The following is a 15,374-nucleotide window of genomic DNA, read 5'->3' as shown; positions in this document are numbered from 1 at the left end:
CGTGTTGTGCTTTCTTCGGTATACCCGACACCATATCTTTTCTCCAAGCTAATTTCTTTTGAGAAATTAGCTTGGAGAAAAGCTAACCTTCCAGTCATACAAAATAGCAGTTAAAATTTCAATTTTACATGAAATTCAAATTTTGTCTCAATAGCAACTCAGTGAGATGTGATATGAAAATGCTATAAAATGGAAAATGTTGAGCATGAGATTTATTTCTTTTGAATGAAAGATGATGGCTGCAACTCGTGGCACCGTTTGAGCTATGGGTGTATTGTAACACTTGTGCACAGAGAACTATCCACATTTTCACAGGCTTACTTCAATGGTTTTGAAGCTTGGCATTCAGAGAATCACAGAATACGGTCATTTAGCCCATCCAGTCTATGCTGGCTCCTTGATGGAGTGAGCGAATGAGTCCCATCCTCCTGCTGTTTCCTCATAGACTTGCACATTTAACCAATTCAAGGATTTGCTTAATTCTTTTTTGAATGTTGCTATTCAATTTGCCTATCAGGTAGCACATTCCAAATGCAATAACTTATGGTTTAAAGATACGTTTCCTGTCTCTCCTCAGGATACTTTGCAAATCATTTGAAAATTTTGTCTGATTTACAAAACTCCTGCGCTGGAAACAGTTTCTGCTGTTTTAAAACCACTCTTGATTTTAAACTTTGCTGTCAAATGTCCTCTTAACTAGGAAGAGGTTGGGGCTATTTTCCCTGGAATGCCAGAGGCTGAGGGATGATTTTATAGAAGTTTATAAAATCATGAGGGGTATAGATAGGGTGAATAGCTAAGGTCTTTTCACCATAGTGGGAGAATCCAAAGCTAGAGGCCATAGGTTTAAGATGAGAGGGGAAAGATTTAAAAGGCACCTGAGGGGCAACATTTTATGAAATGAGCTGTCAAAGGAGGTGGTGGAAGCAGATACAATTACATTTAAAAGGCACCTGGATGGGTATATGAATAGGAAGGGTTTAGAGGGCTGAGAGCCAAATGGCGGTAAATGGGGCTAGATTAGATTAAGATGCCTGGTTCGTATGAATGAGTTGGACTGAGGGGTCTGTTTCCATGCTGTACAACTCTGGCTGTATAACTGTCTGTGATCAGTTTCTCTAATGTCTGCACAAAACTGAAGCTCCACGACCCTGGTACCATTCTAGTGTATTTCCTCTGCACCCTAGCTAACACGACGACAATTTATATTTGTATAGCACCTTCAATATTAATAAACTGTCTCATGAAATACAGGAGCATGATCAAACACATGACACTGAACTACATAAAGGAGATATTGGAGCCAAAACTACGACTAAACGTTTGGTCAAAAGAGGTCATTTCTAAAAACGAAAGGGGCAGAGAGTTTTAAGGAGGAAATTCGAGAGTTTAGAACCAAAACTGCTGTGGGGCTTAGCCCACCAATGGTGGAGCAGTCAAAATTAGAAATGCAAAACCACCCAGAATTGGAGAAGCAGAGAGATCTTAGAGAGATGTAGGAAGTTATAGAGACAGTTGAAGGTTAGTCATGGTGAACTGTCCAATACCTTGACATTCTTTTTGAAGCCTGGTGCCCAGAATTTGTCCCAACGCTCCAGCTATGCCTTATCAGTGATCTATAAAGGTTCAGTAAAACCTCCTTGGTTTTGTATCCTGTCTCTATTATTGAAGCAAAGGACCTTAATATGTCACTTTTAGAGGCTTCTGTTCATAAATTCCAGACCTCCCTGAAACCTTTAACATTTGTAGAATTTAGTTTAAAAACATAAAGACAATGAGCTAGCATGATTGGACCATTCATCCCTCCAATTGTACTTTGCCATTCAATAAAATCATGGCTGACTGGATTAGGACAGAGCTCCCTTCCCCTGTACCCACTGACCCTCACCATTTCCTTTGATCCTTGTGAAAACTTCAGAAATGAAACAACAAGAGTCCAGAGACAGTATGTGCCTGTTAGGGTGAAAGGCAAGATTGGGAGGAGTAGGGAATGCTGGATGACCAGAGAAATGGAGGTTTTGGTCAGGAAAAAGACGAAACATATATCGGGTACAGACAGCAGAGATTGAGAGAATCCTTAGAGTGTATAAAGGCAGTAGGACTAGACTTAAGAGGGAAATCAGTATGGCAAAAAGGGGACATGTGATAGCTTTGGAAAATAGGTTAAAGAGAATCCAAAGGGATTTTATCAATACATTAAGGACAAAATGGTAAGAGGGAGAATAGGATTGTTTTAAAATCAGCCTATATGTGGAACCACAAGAGATGGAGGAGATACTAAACGAGTCTTTTGCATCAGTGTTAACTGTGGAGAAGGACATAGAAGGTATAGAATGTGAGAAAATAGATGGTGACATCTTGAAAAATGTCCATATTACAGAGGAGGAGGTGCTAGATGTCTTAAAATACGAAAGGTGGAAGAGTCCCCAAGACCTGATCAGTCATACCTGAGAAGCGTGTGGGAAGCTAGGGAAGTGATTGCTGGGGCCCTTACTGAGATATTTGTAACATTGATAGGCACAGGTGAGATGCCAGAAGACTGGATGTTGGCTAATGTGGTATGTTAAAACTAAGAGATTTGTGGTCACTGGACCCAAAATGCTCTCTGAACCTTCAGTCACTTGCCTGATCTCATTTCCGAAGAGGAGGTCCGTGTTGCACCATCCTGATATAGGAAACTTTCTTGGACACATTTGACAAATTCCACCCCATCTGGCCTTTTAGTAGCCTAATCAATATAGAGGAAATTGAAATCTCCAACTAATACTACTCTATCATTCCTCCAGGTGTCTGCAATCTCTCTATACATCTGTTCCTCTAGTGCTCGCTGGCTATTTGGGGGCCTATAATACTGCCCCAACATTCCCTTTTTTTGTTCCTAAGTTCTAACTATTTGGCCTCATTTGATGACCCCTTAAGAATGTCTTCTCAAAGACTACTCCTTTATCAAAAGGCTAACTCTTTCTCCTTGCTTAATTATACTTCTTCATGCTTGTAGCTTCTGTATCCTGTAACTTTGAGCAGCCAGGTTTGTGTTATAACTATAATGTCCCAGTCCCTAGAGCGAATCCATGCTCTGAGCTCATCTGCCTTACCAGTCAGGCCTCATGCATTGAAATAAATGCCCTTTAAACCAGTTCCTCCCTTGACTGTGCCCCTGAATATCCTGAATAGTAAATTTGCTCTGAATGGCTATTGTATTTTACCCCTACTTCTCGATGGTCCCGCTCTTATTCAGAGTCCCACACCCCTGCCAAACTAGTTAAATCCTCCTGGGTAATACTAGCAAATCTCCCCATAAGGGTATTGGTCTCCCTCCGGTTCAAGTACAACACCGTTCCTCTTGTAAAGGGATGGGGTAACCTCTAGCCCAGAAGAGATCCTAATGATCCAAGAACTGAAAACCCTCCCCCTACACCAGCTCCTCAGCCACACATTCATCTGGCCTATCTTTCTATTTCTATTCTCACTGGTGCATGGCACTGGGAGTAATCTGGATATCACTACTCTTGAGGTCCAGCTTTTTAACTTCTTACCTAGCTCCCTTTACTCATTTCACAGGACCCCATCCCTTTGTCTACCTCTCTTTTGTGCCGATGTGCACAATGACCTGTGGCTGTTCACCCTCCCCCTTCAGAATGTTGTACAACCGCTCAGAGACATCCTTGACCCTGGTACCCAGAGGCAACACACCATCCTGGGGTTCTCATCTGCAGCCACAGAATCTCCTGTCTGTTGTCCTCCTATCAGTATTGCTCTGTCTGACTGCACCCTTTCCTTCTGAGCCTCAGAGCTTGGCACAGTGCTACTGACCTGACTGCTGCTGCTAGCCCCTCAAAAATATCCAAGGCAGCATCCGTGATAGAACATAGAACATAGAACATAGAAGGATACAGCGCAGTACAGGCCCTTCGGCCCTCGATGTTGCGCCGACCGAGTCCTACTTAACCTATACTAGCCCAATAACTTCCAAATGCCTATCCAATGCCCGCTTAAATGAACATAAAGAAGGAGAGTTCACCACTGATACGGGCAGGGCATTCCATGAACTCACAACCCGCTGTGTGAAGAATCTACCCCTAACATCTGTCCTATACCTACCACCCCTTAATTTAAAGCTATGTCCCCTAGTAACACCTGACTCCATTAGCGGTAAAAGGTTCTTAGTATCTACCCTATCTAAACCCCTAATCATCTTATACACTTCTATCAGATCTCCCCTAAACCTTCTCTTCTCCAATGAGAACAGCCCCAAGTGCCTCAGCCTTTCCTCATACGATCTTCCTACCATTCCAGGCAACATCCTGGTAAACCTCCTCTGCACTCGTTCTAAAGCTTCCACATCCTTCCTATAGTATGGCGACCAAAACTGCACACAATACTCCAGATGAGGCCTCACCAGAGTCTTATACAACTGCAACATGACCTCAGGACTCCGGAACTCAATTCCTCTGCCAATAAAGCCCAGTACACCATATGCCTTCCTCACAGCACTATTTACCTGGGTGGCAACTTTCAGAGATCTGTGTACATAGACACCAAGATCCCTCTGCTCATCCACACTACCAAGTAGCCTACCATTAACCCAGTAATCCATCATCTTGTTATTCCTACCAAAGTGAACGACTTCGCACTTAGCTACATTGAATTCCATTTGCCACATTTCCGCCCAGCTCTGCAACTTATCTATATCCCGCTGTAACCTACCACTTCCTTCCTCACTATCCACAACTCCACCGACTTTTGTGTCATCCGCAAACTTGCTTACCCAGCTTTCAAGTCCTTCCTCTAGATCATTTATAAAGATAACAAAAAGCAATGGTCCCAAAACAGATCCTTGTGGTACACCGCTAGTAACTGCGCTCCAAGATGAACATAATCCATCAACTACTACCCTCTGTCTCCTTCCAGCCAGCCAATTCCTAATCCAAACCTCTAATGTATCCTCAATGCCATACCTCCGAAGTTTTAGCATTAGCCTACCATGGGGAGCCTTATCGAACGCCTTACTAAAATCCATATACACAACATCTACTGCTTTATCCTCATCCACTTCCTTAGTCACCTTCTCAAAGAACTCAATAAGGTTTGTGAGGCACGACCTGCCCTTCACAAAACCATGCTGGCTATCCCTGATCACGTTATTCCTACCCAGATGTTCATAAATCTTATCCCTTACCATTCTCTCTAAGACTTTGCCCACCACTGAAGTCAGACTCACTGGCCTATAGTTACTAGGGCTATCCCTACTCCCTTTCTTGAACAATGGGACCACATTCGCTATCCTCCAGTCCTCTGGTACTATTCCCGTTGACAATGACGACATAAAAATCCAGGCCAATGGCTCTGCTATCTCCTCCCTAGCTTCCCATAGGATCCTGGGGTAAATGCCATCAGGCCCAGGAGACTTATCTATATTCATCCTTTCCAATATTCCCAAAACCTCTTCCCTGCATATTTCCAGGGCATCCATTCTAATTATTTGTGATTCCATATTCACATCAGCAACAGTGTCCTGTTCCTGAGTGAATACTGATGAAAAGTACTGATTTAATGTCTCTCCAATCTCCTCCGCCTCCACACACAACTTCCCACTACTATCCTTGACTGGACCGATACCTACCCTAGTCATCCTTTTATTCTTGACATACCTATAGAAAGCCTTTGGGTTTTCCCTAATCCTACCAGCTAAAGACTTTTCATGTCCCCTTCTCGCTTTTCTTAGCTCCCTCTTTAGCTCCTTCCTGGCTACCTTATAACTCTCAATCGCCCCTACTGAACCTTCACGCCTCATCTTTACATATGCCGCCTTCTTCCCTTTCACAAGGGACTCCAATTCCTTACTAAACCACGGCTGCCTCACAAGGCCCTTTACACCATGCCTGACTGGTACATACCTATCGAGGACACGCAGTAGCTGCTCCTTGAACAATCCCCACATCTCATTAGTGTTCTTCTCTTGAAGCCTGTTTTTCCAATCCACACAACCTAAGTCATGCCTCACTGCATCATAATTTCCCTGCCCCCAATTTCCCTGATATTGAGGGGAATGCATTATCTGTCTCCCTAACCCGATCCCCCCCCCCCCCCGACTACTTCTGGTGGTCACCCAGCTACCTGCGCCTTAGGATTGACCACTTCACTATAGCTCTTATCAGTGATGTTCCCTGCACCCTGGATGGTCCTGAGTACATCCAGCTCCCAAACATGGTCTGTCAGGAGCTGCAGCCAGGTGTACCTCTCACACACGTAGCCACTAAGGACCATGGAAATCTCCCTGATCGCCTGCATTCTGCAAGAGGAACATGTCACTGCCCTAACTGCCATCCCTACTGCTTTCAGTCTCGACAGGAAGAAAGTAGAGTTTAAAAACCTCTGCTCAGCCTCCTCATGCCAAAGCCTCTTAACTGACTCTAATATCAGCCCACTGTCTTAATGGTTGCTCCCTTGTACACCTTTACCTTGCCAGTTGTCTGCTTTTTATCAGTCACTTTTTTTTTAATTTCAAAAATGTACTTTATTCATAAAATATTTTGATGATCTGTACAATTGGTCATGCCATACATATGTAAACATTCCATTTCTTTGCATACAGAGACAGAGTAATCATTCATATATACAGGTCTGTACGATTACTATCCACATATTTAGCTGGGGGTCAGTGGAGCCCCCTTACTGCGTCGGCCCCTGTGCTTAGGCAGGCAGATGTTAAACGGTGGTCTTTCCCCACCACGCCTTGGCGGCAGCTGCCCCAAACTTCAGCGCGTCCCACAACCCGTAGTCCTGGACCTTGGAATGTGCCAGTCTGCAACACTCAATCGGGGTCAACTCCTTCAGCTGGCAGATCAACAGGTTTCGGACCACCCAGAGAGCGTCCTTCACCGAGTTGATGATCCTCCAGGCACAGTTGATGCTTGTCTCGGTGTGCGTCCCAGGGAACAGGCCGTAGAGCACGGAGTCCCGCATCATGGCGCTGCTCGGGACGAACCTCGACAAACACCAATGCATTCCTCTCCAGGCTTCTTCTGCATTGGCACATTTCAGGAGGTGATGTGTGGCAGTCTCTTCCCCCCCCGCAGCCGTTTCGAGGGCACCGCGCGGTGCGGCTGAGAGTCCGGGTGTGCATAAAGGATCTCACAGGCAGAGCCCTTTTCATCACCAGCCAAGCCATGTCTTGGTGCTTGTTGGAAAGTTCTGACGATGAGGCATTCTGCCAAATGGCTTTGACAGTCTGCTCAGGGAACTGTTCAATAGGATCCGCCCTCTCCTTTTCCCGAAGGGTCTCAAGGACACTGCGTGCTGACCACTTTCTGATGAACTTGTGGTCAAAGGTGTTTTTCTTCATAAACTTCCCCACAAAGAACAGGTGATACGGAACGGTCCAACTACTCGGAGCGTTCCGCGGCAGCGAGGCCAGGCCCATCCTTCGCAACACCGGGGACAGGTAGAACCTCAGTATGTAGTGACACTTGGTGTTTGCGTACCGGGGATCCACGCACAGCTTGATGCAGCCACACACAAAGGTGGCCATCAGGGTGAGGGTGGCATTGGGTGTATTTTCTCCTACGTTGCCCAGATCTTTGTACAGCGAGTCCCTTCGGACCCGGTCCATCTTTGATCTCCATGTAAATTGGAAGATGGCCCAGGTGACTGCAGCGGCACAGGTTCTGGGAATAGGCCAGACCTGTGCCACGTATAACAGCAATGACAGTGCCTCACACCTGATGATCAGGTTTTTTCCCGCGATGGAGAGCGACCGTAGCTTCCATTTGCCTAGTTTCTGCCTCACTTTGCTGATATGCTCCTCCCAAGACTTGGCGCACCCCCCAGCCTCCCCAAACCAAATACCCAGCACCTTCAGGTGTTCGGTCCTGACGGTGAAGGGGGTCGAGGATTGGTCGGCCCAATTCCCGAAGAGCATGGCCTCGCTCTTGTCTCGGTTTACCTTGGCCCCCGAGGCCCGTTCGAACTGGTCACATATGCACATGAGTCTGCGCACGGACAGTGGATCCAAGCAGAAAGCGGCGATGTCATCCATGTACAGGGAGGCCTTAACCTGCAGGCCTCACTGCCAGGATTAGTCACCCCTCTCAGGCTCGCATCCTTCCTGATGGACTCGGCAAATGGCTCTATGCAGCACACAAACAAGGCAGGAGAGAGAGGGCAGCCCTGCCTGACTCCAGATCTGACTGGGAAGCTATCTAATTCCCACCCATTGATTGAGACTGCACTGACAACGTTGGTGTAGAGCAGTCTGATCCAGTTGCAGATTCCCTCCCCAAAGCCCATTTTGTAGAGAACATCTCTCATATACCTGTGTGATATCCTGTCAAAAGCTTTCTCCTGGTCCAGGTGATGAAGCAGGTGTCCAACCCTCTGTCCTGGATGTAGACGATAGTATCCCTGAGGAGTGTGAGACTCTCAGCGGTCTTCCTGCCCGATACAGCACAGGTTTGGTCAGGGTGAATCACTGACCCCAGAGCTGAAAATGTGTTGCTGGTTAAAGCACAGCAGGTTAGGCAGCATCCAAGGAACAGGAAATTTGATGTTTCGGGCCAGAGCCCTTCATCAGGAATCCTGATGAAGGGCTCTGGTCCGAAACGTCGAATTTCCTGTTTCTTGGATGCTGCCCAACCTGCTTAGATTACTTGATTAGATTAGATTACTTACAGTGTGGAAACAGGCCCTTCGGCCCAACAAGTCCACACCGACCCACCGAAGCGCAACCCACCCATACTCCTACATTTACCCCTTACCTAACACTACGGGCAATTTAGCATGGCCAATTCACCTGACCCGCACATCTTTGTGACTGGGAGGAAACCGGAGCACCCGGAGGAAACCCACGTGCAAACTCCACACAGTCAGTCGCCTGAGTCGGGAATTGAACCCAGGTCTCAGGCGCTGTGAGGCAGCAGTGCTAACCACTGTGCCACCGTGCCGCTTTAACCAGCAACACATTTTCAGCTCTGATCTCCAGCATCTGCAGACCTCACGTTTTACTCACTGACCCCAGAGCCTGCCTGACTCAGTTGGTGATAACCTTTGACAAAATTTTGTAATCCGCATTCAATAGTGAGATTGGTATCCAATTTCTGAGTTCCTCCCTCTCCCCCTTCCACACAGGAGGAGGGATGGTGGGAAACACCAATATCACGTGTGGTTAAACTTGAATCCTTGACACCAGGTTCTTTCTGACCTACTGTACAGTTGTGATGATTGTGGCGATGTCTCCCAGAAATCTGCTGCAATGACTAATAGCTGTCCTTCTTAGCAAAATCATAGAGGATGTCCTGCAGAGGTCTCTTTCTGCCATTGTGATGACTGTGGTGATGTCTCCCAGAATTCCAATGTGATGACTGTTAACCACCCTCTGATTCACTGGGAGAATGCAATGGAGTCTTTACAGGAAGCAGGGGACAAAGATGTAAAGTCCAGATGGCTGTGGGAGTTGGTGGGTTTAAAGTGAATAATAGTGGCCAGCTTATCCCCAGAAATGGAAATAGAGATGTCGAGGAAAGAGGAGTCAGATAGACTAGTTCCCAGTTACAAATCTATGTTGTTGCTGCTTCATTGTGTTCTGATTTTCTAAGCAGTCAATTGCTACTTGCTGAATAATGGATTCAGGTCTTAGGCTAACTGGCGTATAATTCTACAATAATGTCATGACCCTGGTAGAAATTGTGCACTGGAAATCAAATCTTGTTATCCAGCCAGCTGTTACAAATGTAAAACATGACTAATTAACCAAGCTGTTAAAATAATGTCTGACTCTATTTTATTTAGGATAAAAAAAGCTCAACCAAGTTTTGTCACTTAACAAGAAACAATAATGGATATTGTTATGCTCCCAGCTGATGTTACTCCTGGACAAATCAGATCCCAGGGTGAAATTTGGCTTTATAGACCACCTACCTGTTAATTTAACATGATGGCCTTTCACTAAAACAAGAGCACATCAGGCAACATATTTAGTTTTAGCAATCGGACAGATGTGTATTACACAAATGAAACAGAAAAAAAGATGACCTAACCTAGGCTATCTAGATAAAGCACTGATTGGAAGATCTCAAAGCACACGGCTGAACAAATCCCATCTATTCCCCAGCACTACCACATTACATTTAGTAAAGATCCAGAGAAAATTTCCTTCCCTGTCCGTACTGTAGTTTTGGCTTAGCTGCTTATTTGGATTTTTCGTCCTGTGAGCTGTGAAGCTTTTCCTTTGATTGCTCACGCAACTGAGAGCTTAGATTTTTTCAGTTTTGAATAGCCAATGCTGATTTATAACCAAACACTCCTGGTCTGGAAGTATCTTATGTCCTAAACTGCTCTGCTCAATCTTCTTTTTGTTGGAGAGGCTGTACTTACTCTACCATAGTCAGGTCTCTTTCAAACTGAATCTCAAAACTTTAGAACTAGACTTAAAAAAAAGAAGAATTGCCTAACCTAGCATCTGCCAAAGGTAATGGCTCAATGTTTTCTCTCTTCTGTTGTAAACCCCCAATATATGCAAACTTCCATTAACGCCTCAGGGGTCCTTGTGGTCAACTGTTCTCTGACACATATTAGTTTTAAAATCATGGATCTGAAAAGATTGACCTAATTAATTTTTAAATAGACCATTGCCCATATACCACTACTTTGAACTCCAAACACTTAAAAATGATTATTATATATAAATCTCACATTTCAATCCAATTCATTATAAAGAACCAGTCCTCCCATATGTGGCAAAAATAAATTATTAATTAGTAATACACATACTTAAAATATAAACTCTTCAAATACAAACACATTTTCACCTGTTTGTTCACATATGAGATGACTAGGGCAGAAAAAAAGAAACTTTTTTTTTTCCGGAAATGTTATGGGTGAAAGAATCTCAGTAAAAAGTCTGTGTGTCAGACTTTCAAACATACGGATAGTTTCCTTGCAGTTTTTGTTTTGTGTTTTGGCAATGAAACCACTGTGTTGATCCCCAATTCAATAACATGTCGGTTAGACCAATGTCTTAGGAGTTTCTTTTTGCTATAACTTTGAGTATTACTTCTGTTCTACTTGTGTGTGATTGTGTGTGTGTGTATGTGGGATGGGGGGGTGGGGGGGGGGGGGGAGGGGGAAGGGGGAAGGGAGAGAGAGAGAGAGAGAGACAGTGGTTAGCACTGCTGCCTCACAGCACCATGGACCCCGGTTTGATTCTACCCTCGGGTGACTGTCTGTGCTGAGTTTGCACATTCTCCCTGTGTGGGTGTGATGATGCTGCTCCTTCAACAAGGTTATGCTGCCCTTGACTTTTTTTTCAGCGTAGGGGTCATAAAAGCAGCGATTCTGAAATGTCTGGGTTTAACTACTTGAGAATGCTTTCAAATAAAAAAAAACACTTGTATAATGAAAGGGGAGTGGCCAACTCTCCCAGCGTAGCTTTTCTCTGCTTTGATTTGGTTTGTTTTGGATTTTAGGAGTCTTGTTATTCAGGACTGCTAGTGGGCTGTGAAGCTGCTGGACCCAAAGAGGCAGGTCCATGGTGATCTTCCCCCTCTCTGACCTCTCTCCTGTAAGACCCTGTGTTTGATTTTTCTTTTTTTTTGCCAAGGGGTGTATATGGAAATTGTTGCAGGAATTTGGACCAAAGTTGAGATCGTCTGTTGGGTTTTCGGATAAGTTTTTATTTTGTACTCTGTTTTGTTTGTTTTTCATTCGGTAATCTTGCAAATAAATTCTGTTTTGCTTAAAACTTAAGTTGCATCATTCTTGGAATATCCACTTCACACTTGCTTAAAACAACTAGCAAAGTTGTCTTCATCTTTGAAATGTTTTGAGGAGGGGTCTGGCCTGGTCCGTAACAGTGGGTTTCTGCTGGGTGCTCCGGTTTCCTCTCTCAGTCCAAAGATGTGCAAATAGGTGAGTTGGCCATGCTAAATTGCCCGTAACGTTCACGGATGTGTAGGTTAAGAATGTAAGCCATGGGAAACACAGCATTACAGGGATAAGGGATGGGTCTGGTGGGATGCTTTTTGGAAGGTTGATGTGGAATTGTTTGACCGAATGGCCTGATTCCACACTTTAATGATTATAAGAAAATCTGGAACAGTTTCTCCATTCAAATCACTGATTAAAATAATGGATGTGGCATTAATTACCCAGTTGGAAGAAGGAGCCAACGGAATTTGGTCGGGTTTGCTTTCTGCTTTCAGTTCAGGAAAGAACTGAATGAATGGAGGGCCCTGAGAGTCAGACTGTCAGCTAGTTTGAACACCTCCATGGCCATCACACATCTTGAGGGAGTACCTGATCGCAAACCCTATGACCCACAGGTGAGGACAATGCCATTTGCCCCAGGAATATTGAAAGAAGAATTTAATGAAAGAGCATTTGTATAATTAATTACTGTGTTCAGCAACAAGATGTATGAAAGCTTGGTCTTGAAATCATTGCCCCCATTGTCCCCCGTGAGTCCATTGCTCTTTGATTTCAGTGTCTTCATGCTGTCTAATGCTGAGCATGATCTCTTTCTCTTTCTACTGTCTTACAGAAAGTGATAATGAACTGTCGAGTGGGACTGGGGACGTTTCCAAGGACTGCCCGGAGAAAATTCTGGACTCGTGGGGGGAATTACTGCACAGATGGTGAGTACCGTAATTATCCAGGAAGAAGTGAATCTGCTTTCTACTGCAAAACATGTTTATTGTATGTTAAAAACATAATGTATTTCCTTTGGTTTGCACACAATCATTGTTGGTAAAGCAAGTGATTGGAGAAATGAAATGATACGTTGCTTTCCACTGAAATGTGTTGGAGGTGTTCGAGTCCCAGCTCTGCCTTACCTGCTTTTTCCCTATTTCCTTGCCCTCTGTTTCTCTCAGACTCCTCCCTTGCACCTTCCTCTTTCTTTTGCTTTTGGCCTTGCTCTTTATCCTACTCACTTTCTCTCTCACATCTTGTTTAATTACATTCACCACTATCTTTCTGCCCTGTGCTCTCCCTCTGCATTATTCACCCTGTGCACATCTTTTGTAGTTGGCTCCACCGTTAACGCCACACTCTGTCCATCACCAGTGCTCTTAGATTAGACTTACAGTGTGGAAACAGGCCCTTCGGCCCAACAAGTCCACACCGACCCGCCGAAGCGCAACCCACCCATACCCCTACATTTACCCCGTACCTAACACTACGGGCAATTTAGCTTGGCCAATTCACCTGACCCGCACATCTTTTGGACTGTGGGAGGAAACCGGAGCACCCGGAGGAAACCCACGCAGACACGGGGAGAACGTGCAAACTCCACACAGTCAGTCGCCTGAGTCGGGAATTGAACCCGGGTCTACAGGCGCTGTGAGGCAGCAGTGCTAACCACTGTGCCACCGTGCCACCCACACTCCCACACTCATTCTGCCCCCACATTCATCCTGCCCTTCTCTCATTTGCCATCATTTTGATTTGACAACCTCATGTTTGCTGCTGTGCCCCTTCTCGCCCTCGCTATTCTCTCTTGCCTCCTCACGTGCACTTTCACTCTCAGTCTCTGATTGTCACCCCTCTATCTCAACCTTACAATTGTCTGCTTGGTCTCACTGCCTTGTTCTTTGCTTCACGAACATTCTCAATCTCCATCACACTATCTTCCTCGTTTGTGCCCTTCCCTTGCTTTGTGATACAAACTGTCTGATTTTCCTCTTCATTCTGTTTCTCATCCAAGGTAAAAGTGATGGATTGGGTATAGTGTACTGACATGGAGAGAGAACTGATTGGCAGACAGGAAGTAAAGTGTAGGAATAAACGAGTCTTTTTGCAAATGGCAGGCAGCGACTAGTAGGGTATCCAGGCATCAGTGTTCGGACCCCCGCTTTTTGGAATAGGTATTAATGATTTAGATGAGGGATCTAAACATAATATCTGCAAGCATGCAGACATCACCCACTGGATGAACTTTGAGGAAGTTGCTTTGGCCAAGTTGGGTGAGTGTGTGTTCACATGGCAGATGAAACATAATGTGGATAAATGTACGTTATGCTCTTTGGTAGCAAAACCGGGAAGGCAGATTATTATCTGAGTGGTGACAGATTAGGAATGGGGAGGTGTAATGAGATTAGATTAGACTTACAGTGTGGAAACAGGCCCTTCGGCCCAACAAGTCCACGCCGACCCGCCGAAGCGCAACCCACCCATACCCCTACATTGACCCCTTACCTAACACTACGGGCAATTTAGCTTAGATCTGGATGCCTGTGTACAATGGTCACTGAAAGTCAGTGTGCAGGAGCAACGGGTGGTGAAGAAGGTAAATAGCATGTGGTTTCATTGTGAGAGGATTCAAGTTCAAGAGCAGGGATGTCTTGCTGCTATTATACAGAACCTTGGTGAGACCACACCGAGAGTATTGTGTGCAGTTTTTGTCTCCTTATCTGAGGAAGGGTGTTCTGGCTATGGACGAAGTGCAATAAAGCTTTACCAGACTGGAAAAGTTTCAGATCTTCAACATCCACAGTTCTTTGTATTAATTTGTACCAGGCAGATTCCAAGGATGACAGAACTTATAAAGGAAGAGGGACTGGATCGATTGGGACTACATTTTTTGGAGTTGAGAATAATGAGAGGGGATCTCAATGGAATCTGTATAATTCTGAAACAACTAGACAGGGTAAACGTATAACATATAGAGTCCCTACAATGTCGAAACAGGCCATTTGGCCAACAAGTCCACACTGACCCTCCAAAGAATAACCCACCCAAACCTAATCCCCCACTCTATTACTCTACATTTACTCCTGACTAATGCACCTAACCCACACATTCCTTAACACTGCAGACAATTTAGCATGGCCAATCCACCTAACCTGCACACCTTTGGACCTTGGGAGGAAACTAAAACACCTGGGGGAAATCCACGCAGACGCAAGGGGAATGTGCAAACTACAGACAGACATTGTCGCCTGAGGCTGGAATCAAACCCGGGTCCCAGGTGCTGTGAGGCTGCCATGCTAACCACTGAGCCACCATGCCGCAGGAAGATTATTCCCAATGACGGCAAAGTCTACAACCAGAAGTCATAGTTTAAGGATGAGAGTAGGCCATGTACGGCTGAGATGAGGAAAAGTGAAAGCGTGTTAAATTCTCTGCTGCAGAATGATGAAGAAACTCAACAGGTCTGGCAGTGTCTGTGGAGAGAAAGCAGAGTTAATGTTTCAAATCCAGTAACACCTCTTCAGAACCAAAACACACAATTTATTTTGGAAAAACATTGATATGTTTCTTGAGGCTAACTAATCAAAGGGATATCGGGAGAAAGCAGGAGCAGGATACTGAGTTGAATGATTAGCTACAATCATGTTGAATGGCAGAGCAGGTCGGTACAACCAAATGGCCTACTCCTC

At 45.0% G+C, this 15,374-nt stretch overlaps 1 protein-coding gene across 2 annotated transcripts in view; it reads left to right on the top strand.

Annotated features, from left to right (window-relative positions):
- The window catches only part of rabgap1l (RAB GTPase activating protein 1-like), a 489,306-nt gene that overhangs the window by 211,116 nt on the left and 262,816 nt on the right, over window positions 1-15,374 (top strand). For both annotated transcript variants that reach the window (XM_060830051.1, XM_060830052.1), the window contains one exon: window positions 12,536-12,629. In XM_060830051.1, the coding sequence (XP_060686034.1) occupies window positions 12,536-12,629 (94 nt within the window). The remainder of the gene's footprint in view (window positions 1-12,535; window positions 12,630-15,374) is intronic.

Source organism: Hemiscyllium ocellatum, chromosome 9 (genome assembly GCF_020745735.1).
Source record: "Hemiscyllium ocellatum isolate sHemOce1 chromosome 9, sHemOce1.pat.X.cur, whole genome shotgun sequence".
Classification (NCBI taxonomy): Eukaryota; Metazoa; Chordata; class Chondrichthyes; order Orectolobiformes; family Hemiscylliidae; genus Hemiscyllium; species Hemiscyllium ocellatum.
The sequence above is the reverse complement of the archived record's forward strand: the minus strand, read 5'-3'. Positions and strand labels throughout refer to the sequence as shown.